The following is an 11,263-nucleotide window of genomic DNA, read 5'->3' as shown; positions in this document are numbered from 1 at the left end:
ACAAGAGCTTTCTCTGCTGTGCCTTCCACCCTATATCAACTCTGCTGAAGGAACAAGAGTACCCAAGGCAAAAACCCTTGATCACCTTGGCCTCGCTAAGAGCTCCAAGGGAAGAAAACCCAATAAGGTACTCCGAGTCATTGACTTTTGATGCCAACTCAAGCAGCAGCTCGTATCCTGTAGCCATGCAAGTTATGATTGCTGGTGTGACGTCCATCGGGGAGCAACTGGCCCAAATGAATGAAGCAATTACAAACCTGACAAGAACCGTTGAGGCAAATGACCCGTCAACTGTCTAGAGGCGCAACACGACGAGAATGCTGACCCAAAGGTTGTTCTAACAAAGAAAGAAACTAACGAAGAATATGAGCCTCTAGTGGAGAAAGCTAAAGAAAAGCTACAGATGGACCAAGCTGCGACGCTTATAGGATCTCTCTCTATCTAATAGCTGTAAGAGATAATCACAAGCACGATAAAGTCACAGTACGAAGGAAGCTTGCATGACTCCACGTCGTACTCAAAGTTGTACTCCAAGAAGATTGACACCTTGAGGATTCTAAGGGGTTATAAGCCACCTAAATTCATGCAATTCGATGGAAATGGCAATCCTAAGCAACATATTGCCCATATTCATTAAAACTTGCAACAATGCTAGAACGGATGGAAACTACCTCATCAAGCAGTTCGTGCGCTCGCTAAAAGATAACACCTTTGACTGGTACACCAACCTCGAGCCCAAGTCTATCAACAGTTGGGACCAGCTTGAAAAGGAATTCCTTAACTACTTCTACACCACTCGCAGCACCGTAAGCATGCTGGAGCTAACAAGTACAATGTAATGGAATGATGAACATGTCGTCGACTACATCAATAGATGGCTTTCATTATGTCTGTATTGCAAAGATCAGCTTTTTGAAAGCTCCGCCATTGAGTTGTGTGTTCAAGGCATGCGTTGAGGGTTACATTACATCCTCCAAGGAATAAAACTGAGAACATTCGAGGAGCTGGCAACTCGTTCCCACGACATGAAGCTGAGTATCACCAATCATGGAAAGAAGGAGCCGATCACAGATTTCAAGAAGGATAAGGTGTTCGCCCTAATGGTAAAAAAGAGTGGGAAAAAGCCCACCAAGGAAGCTTTTACCATCAATACTACCCTTATCAAGACCTCCTATGAGTAGATCAAGATCTCCTCCAAGAACAAAGCGAAGGAGATGAAGATAGGTGAACCTTCTTGCACTAAAGACAAGTACAAAAACACCTTAAGGGAGCTGGAGCATAAAACGTACCCTTTTCTTGACTCTGACATAGCTACAATATTAGACAATTTGCTAGAAAAGAAGGTGATCGAGCTACCCGAATGCAAGCGTCCTGAAGAGATGAATCGTGTTAACGATCCTATGTACTGCAAATACCATTGTATTGTGAGTCATCCTATTAACAAGTGTTTCATCCTCAATGAGCTCATCATGAAGCTAGCACAACAAGGGCAAGTTGAACTTGACCTGGAAGACATGGCCGCATCACATACTACCACGATTGTGTTGGATCTTTCGATCTCGTGGCTCTCTAAGTGATGCATGACCACTCATGACCATGCTTAAGCTACACAGCACCTTCTGCACAACCATTACTGGGGGCAAGCGACCAAAATGCACGTACCGACGATGAAAAATGGTAGACACTGGAGACCTACAAAAGACAAGACAACTAAGACCATAAGCCACAAAGCCAAAGGTGGAACAGGGGAGAAAACACCGCCACTGTAATAGTAGGAAGCCCAAAAGAAACGTAAGAGCTGTTAAGCCAACGTACGCTGGGAAACCTATGGAGCAAGAGCAACGCATTCCCGTCTCCTTACACGAGCACTTCCTGAAAGACTTTTTCCAACAATGCACTACCGTTGCCTGTCACATCGTCAAAATAGAGATAGAAGAGCCCTCAAAAGGCAAAGCTATCGCTATCGAGGAAAAAGAGACCCTCACGCCCAAAGAATACCTGATGACATACTTCAGCATCGAGGAAGCACTACGGTTGCCCAAGGAGATGCGAAAAACACTAGTAGCAGTCTTGGCAAGTCCCAACGACCACGAGGTGCAGGAAAGCAAGGACAAAGGCTTCAAGCTTCGACCACATGAATATGCCACATGATGTGCTGCCCATGACATAATCAACTTCATTGATGAAGACTTCGTGCTAAGGTCAAAACCTCACAACTGTCCTCTCTCCATATGGCATATGACTCATCACAAATGGACAAGTCATCAATGACTTGTGGCACAAATCAAGCAAATGAAGCTCAAAAGTATTCTGAAAATTGGCAAAGGGCCTAAATTGCTCCTAAAACCAGAAATAAATCTAAAGTATCTTCACAAAACAAGCAAAAATTCAAGATTGCTCGCAAAATAGGCAAGAAAGCCCTATAGATTTCGGCCAAGCAAGGGAAAGTGGCTGAAATTAAGACACAAAACATGTCTAAATTCTCCCATGGACGAATCAAGACAAATCAAAGCTAAATGTATTCAAAGGCAAGCTTTGATAAGTCTATAAATACAAGGTCCTAAGAAAAGTATAAGGTCAATAATTTCTACATTCAAGGTCAACAATTTCTATATTGAAGGGCCAAAATTCTCACAAAAGGAGAACCTCTACCAAATCTTTGAAAACTAATATGCTACCAAAGCTCTCTTCAAAGAACGTACAACCAAAGCCGAAGTTTTTTTTCAACCAAAGTCGAAGTATTCCCTTAACAAATCAACAAGCACTTGTGCCAATTCCTTTAAGACTTTTTTACAAGCTCAAAACTTGTAGCGACGTTCGATTCAAGATTAAGTCGCCAAGATCCTTGAATCAACAAAGTCCTACATCAACTCTACCTTTGTCGCAGCCCTAAACCTGAGGTGAAAACCATCCAAGCATTGTTTTAAGCTCAAAACTTGAAGCAATCGTTCAATCCTTCGTCCGAGATCAAGTCATCACGACCCTTGGACCAACAACCTACACATCTACATCAAATTTGAAGACTAAATTAAAGGAAAATTGTAAATAGAGATTGTAACCTACGAATTCAAATCAATACAAATCTACTTTGTACATGTGTTCTCGTTTCATTCGATACAGAATTTTCATGTTTATAGTTCCGACTATGTTTATCAGTGGTAAGTGAACTAATTCATGGCTTGCTTGAACTTTTGTTGTGCTGCTCCATGACTTTAGTTTACTGATCATCTTTCTTACTTTGTGTTGATTCGGAATTTGGCTCAACTTTAAGAACTTCGACGAATATGAAGAAAGTGCACATCACCTTGTGCATTCCTATTGAGTACCATACGTGGCGCTGGCTGCTCAGTCCTCTTCGTTGGGAGAAAGGCAGGCTGCCTCCAAAGGAAGAGATACAATAGCCCAGTCATTGTCCACATGAGCGCCATGTCACAGTTAACGGGAGACTTAACAGTTTGACTAATGGATGTATGAGGCTGTTTCAAAATTTACACTTTAGGTATGACTCTGGGACGAAAAAAACTTGATTTACTAAATGTTGAAAACCACAAAACCTGAGGGTAGTAAATAGGGATTTACCCTTTTTTTTTTGAATTTGTGTTTTTCATCTTTTTTATGTTTTTCTTTTCTTTCTTTCTTTTTCTAATTTGTGGTTTTCACCTTTTTGTGTTTATGTTTTTATTCTTTCTTTTTCTAATTTGTGTTTTTCACCTTTTTTGTGTTTATCTTTTCTTTCTTCTTTTTTAAATTTGTGTTTTCACTTTTTAGTGTTTGACATATTTATCTGGGATTTAATAAATAATTTGTATGTTTCTCTTTTGTTATTTGTAGAGAGTTATAACCGTAATTTCATGGAATTCTAGTTGATAAGTAATGTTTCATTAATAATATTTATTATAATTTTATTTTTCAACTAATATTTACAGATTTTGAGGAGTGTTGTGAAAAATCCAAATTTCATATATGTTTGAAATTTTGAAACATTTTGTGTTCCCTCCTCCATTTTTTTTTAATTACGTATGATCTACCACACATTATGCTTGTGGTAAATAACAAAAGGTGATATAAATACTGAAAATAATGACCACAAGCCTTGCATGTGGTGGTTTATTATATTAACAACATGGAACTTTCCATGTGGTCATTCACTTTTATTTTATAACGGACTAAGATTTGTCCATGGTAAAAAATGTTATTCACTACGTGCTTATTATACTCGTGGTAAATTTGTACTTTTTATAATGAGCTTATAAAGCCAGTGGTAAAATTGTCGTGGTAGACGAGCTGATGTCTTGTAGTGCCTACAGTAAGTCTACATACCTTGAAGAGTAACTTACATGCCTCGCTGAAGACAAAATATCAATCAATTCTTGTGGCTTCATTTTCATGATCAAAACTCAACAAAACAAAGCTCAACAAAGCAAGACTCGGTTAACATAAAATTCATAATTTGTAACATCTAATGAAGAGATGAAAAAGTAAAACAGAAATATCTTTCCAGGCTTTTTTCATTTTTATTTTTATGTATAACCTAACATGATCAACAAGTATATTGTTTTGACCAAATCCGATGGTAGCATGACACCGATTTATATATACACTTTTACTTTTTATTTTATCATAAAATGTATTGAAAGGACTAAATACTCAAAAGTTAAAGGCCTACAAAATCACCAATTCATCTCAAATTACCCTTCTCAATAGTTCATCTATAATCACTCATAACAAAGGTATGCAATGTCACCAATTCACTACTTTGCAGCATGTTCACTAGCACTGGTTGAAAAATAAAATGTTCGCCATACCATGAGAAAGGAAATTAATCTTATGGTAAAGATCCCAAATCGCCATTCCATGAGAAAAGAAATAACACTCAAACATAACATACATTTCCAGCCTATTTTTACCACATACAATATGAAACCCAAACTAACATGTTTTTGTTCAGAATTTCTAGATTTTAATCCATTGTTTAAAATGATCATAACTCAATTATTTCACAATAGCTGCATAGCACAAACATAATTATCTTTACTGCTCAATAAACTTACATTTAAAAAACACAAGAAGCTTACTAATTAAAGAAACTGTTTGCGGGTCCATTCTCAAGAAATGGCCTATATTTTCTTCAAGGTTCAAACACACTAAAGTGGCGTTGCAAACCAACCTTTCCAGATGCAAATACTGAACACGAATTCCAAGCCTTCTGCAGAAATTCAAACGTGCACTATAAGCAGTATTATATATATGTGGGTTAGGATCAAGAGACAAATTTTTTGTCAAATATTTTTACAATTATTATTAGCTCTTGGATCCTTTAACATCTAATGATCATAATTAAAAGTTAACATGATAGTCATTAAACTGATAGGTGATGTGGCAATGAGAAAGAAATGAAACAACTCTCCATCTTCCTTCCACATTCATTTGTTCTCTACCTTAATTTAACTGATCTCCCATCTCATGTGCGTTTTATCCCTTCCATGGTCGCTGCTACCATTTTCTTACGTTGTTCAAATTCATGCCCTTGATTTTGATGATAGTTGATGCCCTTGATTCCCAATCCCATGATATGGGATCAAAAAAACAAGGATAGAAAAGGGATAAAACCAGTGCAGACTATTTCTTATGAAAGAGAGAGGTGATGGAGATGACAGAAAAAATATATAAAAAAATCCCATGATAGTTGATGCCTTCTTGTCCTGTACTATTATTAGTAGTGGTGCCCAGCAAAAAATAAATAAAATTAAAAATTAAAAATTAAAAAAAAATCTACAAAATATGATTACAGAAAATCTGTTTGTTGAACTATGCGTCTGATAACTCTAGAAAATACAGTGGCATATAAAAGGTTCAACTTCTATTTGATGCAATGAACGTAGGGCAGGGGTTAGCCTTGCCCAGGAAGTCAATGACAGAAAAAACACAATTATTGGGGCTTTCAAATCACTGTGAAACAGTTATCATCATCATATTCTACGACTCTAGTTGTAAAATCAGTATAGTCATAATTCACATGTAAATTCAATCAATTAGATAATATCCATATGCATCAAACACATATATCAATAAACAAAGTAGTAAATAGAAAATGAGTAAGATAGGGGTATGGCACAAGGTTTTCTGTTGAGGCTAAATATAGGGGTATGGCACTTCATTTGTTGGAGGTATAACTTGGTTACATCGCGTATTAAGAAATAGAAAGTGGTGTCAAGGTCTTCTGCCGAGGCTAAATATAGGGGTATGGCACAAGGAATGTGTGAACTCCTTTGGTTACGTAACATTTTGCAATGTCTTGGTTTCAAACCAAAAGAAGCGATGAAATTGTTATGTGTCAATAGTTTGCAAGAGAAATAACAGATACTCTTGTACTACATGATAGAATAAAACATGTGGAGCTTGATAGACACTTTGATGATTATGGACAATCTCAAGAGGAAAATTGTGTCGGTTCCTTTCATAAATTAAGAGAAACAACTTGTTGATGTTCTTACTCATGCAATGTGTAGTAGAGTGTTTAATGACTTGCTTGTCAAGTTGGGCATGTAAGATATCTATGCACCAACATGAGGGGAGTGTTGACTTAAGTCATAAATTGTAAATATTTTAGGAGTCTTTTTTCAGTAGGAGTAGGATTTGTACATATTAAATTGTAATCATTCTGTATCTATCTTTTCTTTTAGAGTATAAGATTCGTGCCTATATATTGTAAACTCTAAAGAATTAATAAAGGTAATGAAATATTCAGCCTTACAAAGTTCTATTAACGTTATATGATGTGAAGATGACGTACAATTTTGATGATTAAACTTGGGTCAACATTTGCTTACAAGAGCCTAAAACGATTACAAATCCAACCGTCCGATGCTTGTTTCTAGTTTATTTTTTGGTCTATTTTTATTTTCTAGTTAATGAACATTAATTAATCAGAGTATTTGCGCACTCTATCTATAATAGGAGAGATTTTTTTGATGTAGTTGGAACCAAGGTATAAAATATCGATGATATCGGAAATATCGGTAGTCCAAAAACACGAAAATTTCGATAGAAATATCGGGATATTATCGATATCGATAAAAATTGAATAAAAACCACGGAAATTGTAAGAAAAACTTGGAAATTTTTATTGAAACTTTGTAGGATGTTTATTTAGTCAATTATCTATTAGTTTATCACAAAAAATTGGAAGGAAATACATTGCATGATAGATATAACTGATTTAAGTTGATTATATAGCGAGCTGGCAAACATTATCAGTGTCGAAAATATGTAGTAATTAATGAAAGAAGTTTAAACATACCATAATCATTTATATATAATGAATTAGTACAACATTTTATACTTTATACATTGCATGGTAAGATATATGAGTGACTTAGCAAGGTCTAAAATATCGATGATATCGAAAATATCGGTAGTCCAAAAACACGGAAATTTCGATGGAAATATCGGGATATTATGGATATTTTAGACCATGGTTGGAACATGGGTGATACATCACGTGTCATTATACAAATTGTGGGATATGTGCGTTAAAATGTTAATAACTTAAAAAATAAATTTTCTCATCACTTGTATAAAAACATGTGATGTACCACATGTGTTTCGGTCACAATAAAAAAATTTCTTCTACAACAGGGTAAATATTAAAGGAAAAAAATGGTCGGTGGATGTTAAACAATCTCTTCGGTTTCTATAAATTCTCCAAGATCGCTCTGACAAACTACTTCCTCCTAATTAATTTTCTACCTTAATCTAGACCACCAAACCTCTCAAACCCTCATCTCCAACTCGATCAAAAATGGCAATTAGACATGGTACAGTACTCAGTAGTTGTGATATCAATTCACTGGTGGAAATAACCTCAAGAAAGACCATCAAACCATCATCTCCAACTCCTCCTCACAATAGAATTCTTAACCTCTCTCTTGTGGACCAACTTATGCCTTCTACTTTATATGGAACCATCCTATGGTTCTTCCCAAACCACAATGCTTCTGATTTTGCTTCCAAAACTTCAGAGAGTACTACAAGAAAATCTAAACGCTTGCAAGATTCTCTATCCAAAACTTTAGTTCATTTCTATCCAATGGCTGGCCAACTCAAAAGCCCGACGTTAGTTGAGTGCAATGATGAAGGGGCTCATTTTCTGGAAGCCCGAGTTAACTGCCAGCTTTCAGACCTTCTCAGACAACCCAATCCCGAGTTACTCCACCACTTAATGGCCCAAAATGATCCTGAAACTGCCAACGTAGCTTTGGGATCTACACTTTTGCTGGTTCAAATCAACATTTTCAACTGTGGAGGAATTGTTGTTGCTGTGTCCCCTTCGCACAAGATTGCAGATGCAGCATCAGTCCTCACGTTCGTGCGAGCATGGGCAGCGATAAATCGTGATGATGGAGCCCTTGGACAGCAATTGGTGCCGCCGGAGTTTATTGGAGGGTCTTTGTTGCCGCCTAGAGAGCTATCCTTGCCGTCCATCAAGGGAACCTTGGAAATCCAGAGTCAAAGTTTAGTTACAAGAAGGTTTGTATTCGATGTCTCGAAAGTAGTCAGTCTCAAGGAAAAAATTGGAAGTTTTGTCCAAACCTTCATCCCATCAACCATACAACTTGTTTTGGCTATCATTTTGAGATGTTCTATTGCAGCTTCCCGTCAGTGCAAGCCTGTGAGTTCGATCAAGCCAACGGTGGTGTCCCAAATGGTGAGCTTCCGCAAAAGAATCATCCCGGAGAAATCAGAAAATGTCATGGGGAATTGGTTTTGGTCAATTCCAGTGTTGTTAAAAGAAAATGAGACTGAATTACACGATTTGGTGAGCAAAATGAGGCAAGGAGTGACAGAATTTCGCAATGAGAAGGCCAGCAGATTTAAAGGTGAGGATGGATTCTTAGTGGTATCTGAGTCTCTAAGAGAGAGGACTGATATTTTTAATAGCAATAACATCGTAAATGTTTATAAAACCACAAGTTTGTGCCAGCTTCCTCTGTATGAAATGGATTTTGGATGGGAGAAACCTGCGTGGGTCACCAGCCTAAGTGCCCTCAAGAACATAATTGTTTTGGTTGCCACAAAAGAGCAAGATGGTATCGAAGCTTGGGTGACCCTGGATGAACAAGAAATGGCCATATTTGAGTCTGATCAAGAGCTTCTTGCATTTTGTTCCGTCAACCCCAGCATTGACCATTCAGGGTTGGTCCTGGGTTTTCCAAGGCCCATGGCGAGGATCTAAATTATGCTCTTTAGGAATTTGGTCTTTTTTTAAGTTTTGAGTTTTGTTCTTTTTATACTTTATTGGAATTTCTAGTATAATAAAGATTATGATTGTATCCTATTTGTTTTCCTGTTTGATTAGTATTAAGTCTTTATTAATACGCGTCTTTAACGCTTTAGGAAAAAGTTTTGACAGGCTGTGATCTTTCGTTAGGTAAGTTGTCATGTAATGAATGTAATCTTATCCTTCATTTTTGTCAATGATAAGTATCATGTTGTGGTCTATTTTATCTGATAATATTTAGGATGGCTGGCGGCAATGAGAAGAGAGAAAAGAGAGATGTGTTTGTAGAATTGTAAGGGAATGTGTATTGTTATCATTCCTACACTGTGCCTTTATTTATAGTAATAGAAGGAGAGAAGATATTCCATTTTCCCCAAGTAATACAAGTTGTAATAGGAAATAATAACTAGAATAAAATCTAATCTAGGATTTACACAATCACACTTAAACTAGTAATACAAGGTAGATTTAGCATCATGCAGAAGTTGAGGAAGTCGACTTATCGGCACTGATTCCAATGAACAACGCTTATTCTCAATAAGGTAAGAACTTGCATAAGTAGTAAGTCTCACTAAAAAAACCCTAAGGCTATGGCAAAAACCCGAGGAGGGACAAAAGCCATAGTCTAAGGGAAAATGTGTGAGAAATGCAAAAGTTAAAGAAACGTCTACTGGACGTCATCAGGGATATGACCAGCCCAAGGTGGGTGCCTTGTTAATACCTAGTTAGGTAGCAAAAACGCGGTGGGAAAATGCTCCTAATGGTAGGGAAAAAAGAGTACATTAAGATCAAGCAAGTATCTACATGATACTCCCCCTGAGTTTGACATAATTCCAAAGGGAAATAGCAAAGTTACAACCCAAAAAGTTTACGCATACCAATTCCAAGAACAAGCTTCTGAAACATCATCTTCGGCAGTGATTTGGTGAAGAGATCGGCCAGACTGTCTTGTGAACGGATTTGCATGACTTCAATCTTCTAATGCTCGTGTTGTTGATGTGTAAAGAAAAACAACGGTGCAATGTGCTTGGTGTTGTCTCATTTGATGTAACCATTCGTGAGCTGTTCAATGCAAGATGAGTTGTCTTCAAAGACTGTCGTCGGGACATCAACGAAGAGATGAAGATCACAGAAGCTTCAAATATGGCCCACTACTACTCTCAACCAAAAGCATTCCCGAGTTACGTCATGTAAGGTGAGAATTTTAACATGGTTAGACAAAGTGGCAACTAAGGTTTGTTTAGTTGACCTCCAAGATATTACGGTGCCTCTAACGATACAGACATAACCCGTTTGAGATCGCGTCTTGTGCGGATCAGATAAGTATCCTGTGTCGGCATAACCAACAAGGGGAGAATCAACTTAAGGAGCATAGGGTGCAACACCATTCGAGGATTCGTACGGATAGAACAAGCCCAAATCCGTAGTACCCTTAAGGTAACGGAAGATGTCTTTCACGCTAGTCCAGTGTATGCGTGTTGGTGCATTACTATATCTTGCCAAAAGATTAACAGCGAATGAGATGTCGGGTTTAGTGCATTGAGCTAAGTACAATAAAATGCCTATCGCACTTAGATAAGGAACTTCAGGCTCCAAAATCTCTTTATCATCCTCCTTCGAACGGAAGGGATCTCGTTTTGCATCTAGCGAACGAACGACGATAGGAGTACTCGAAGACTTCGCTTTATCCTCATTCAAACAGTGCAACACCTTCTGGTTGTAGTTCGATTGATGTACTAGAATTCCATCCGAACAATGCTCTATCTCGAGACTGAGATAGTATCAAGTCTTACCTAGATCTTTCATCTCAAATTCTGATTTCAAGTGCGCGGCAGTTTTCGCGAGCTCTTTAGGAGTTTCGATGAGATTCATGTCATCAACATATACTGCAACAATCGTAAATCTGGAATGTGACTTCTTAATGAACACACAAGGGCATAATTTGTTGTTCACATATCCCTGACTAGTCAAATACTCACTCAG

The 11,263-nt window shown here is 37.5% G+C and overlaps 2 protein-coding genes across 2 annotated transcripts; both read left to right on the top strand.

Moving 5' to 3' along the window:
• Positions 1–7,718: 7,718 nt before the first annotated feature.
• LOC114826002 (acyltransferase Pun1-like) lies at positions 7,719–9,501 on the top strand. The gene is made up of 2 exons (XM_029105530.2): positions 7,719–8,529; positions 8,652–9,501. The coding sequence occupies exons 1-2, from the start codon at positions 7,802–7,804 to the stop codon at positions 8,797–8,799; spliced, it is 876 nt and encodes a 291-aa protein (XP_028961363.1). The 5' UTR covers positions 7,719–7,801; the 3' UTR covers positions 8,800–9,501.
• On the top strand, positions 8,828–9,235 carry LOC139197673 (limonoid 1-O-acetyltransferse-like). Its single transcript, XM_070825619.1, has one exon. The coding sequence runs from the start codon at positions 8,828–8,830 to the stop codon at positions 9,233–9,235; it is 408 nt and encodes a 135-aa protein (XP_070681720.1).
• Positions 9,502–11,263: the final 1,762 nt, after the last annotated feature.

This window comes from Malus domestica, chromosome 07, assembly GCF_042453785.1.
Source record: "Malus domestica chromosome 07, GDT2T_hap1".
NCBI classification, from domain to species: domain Eukaryota; kingdom Viridiplantae; phylum Streptophyta; class Magnoliopsida; order Rosales; family Rosaceae; genus Malus; species Malus domestica.
Note: the sequence above shows the minus strand (reverse complement) of the source record. Positions and strands in the feature narration are given on the sequence as shown.

Bases quoted from the DNA above. Each gene is read 5' to 3' on its own strand.
- LOC114826002 (XM_029105530.2), top strand. From the start codon at position 7,802: ATGGCAATTAGACATGGTACAGTACTCAGTAGTTGTGATATCAATTCA. The intron at 8,530-8,651 runs GTTTGTATTCGA...GTTCTATTGCAG, and splicing joins CAAAGTTTAGTTACAAGAAG to CTTCCCGTCAGTGCAAGCCT.
- LOC139197673 (XM_070825619.1), top strand. From the start codon at position 8,828: ATGAGGCAAGGAGTGACAGAATTTCGCAATGAGAAGGCCAGCAGATTT.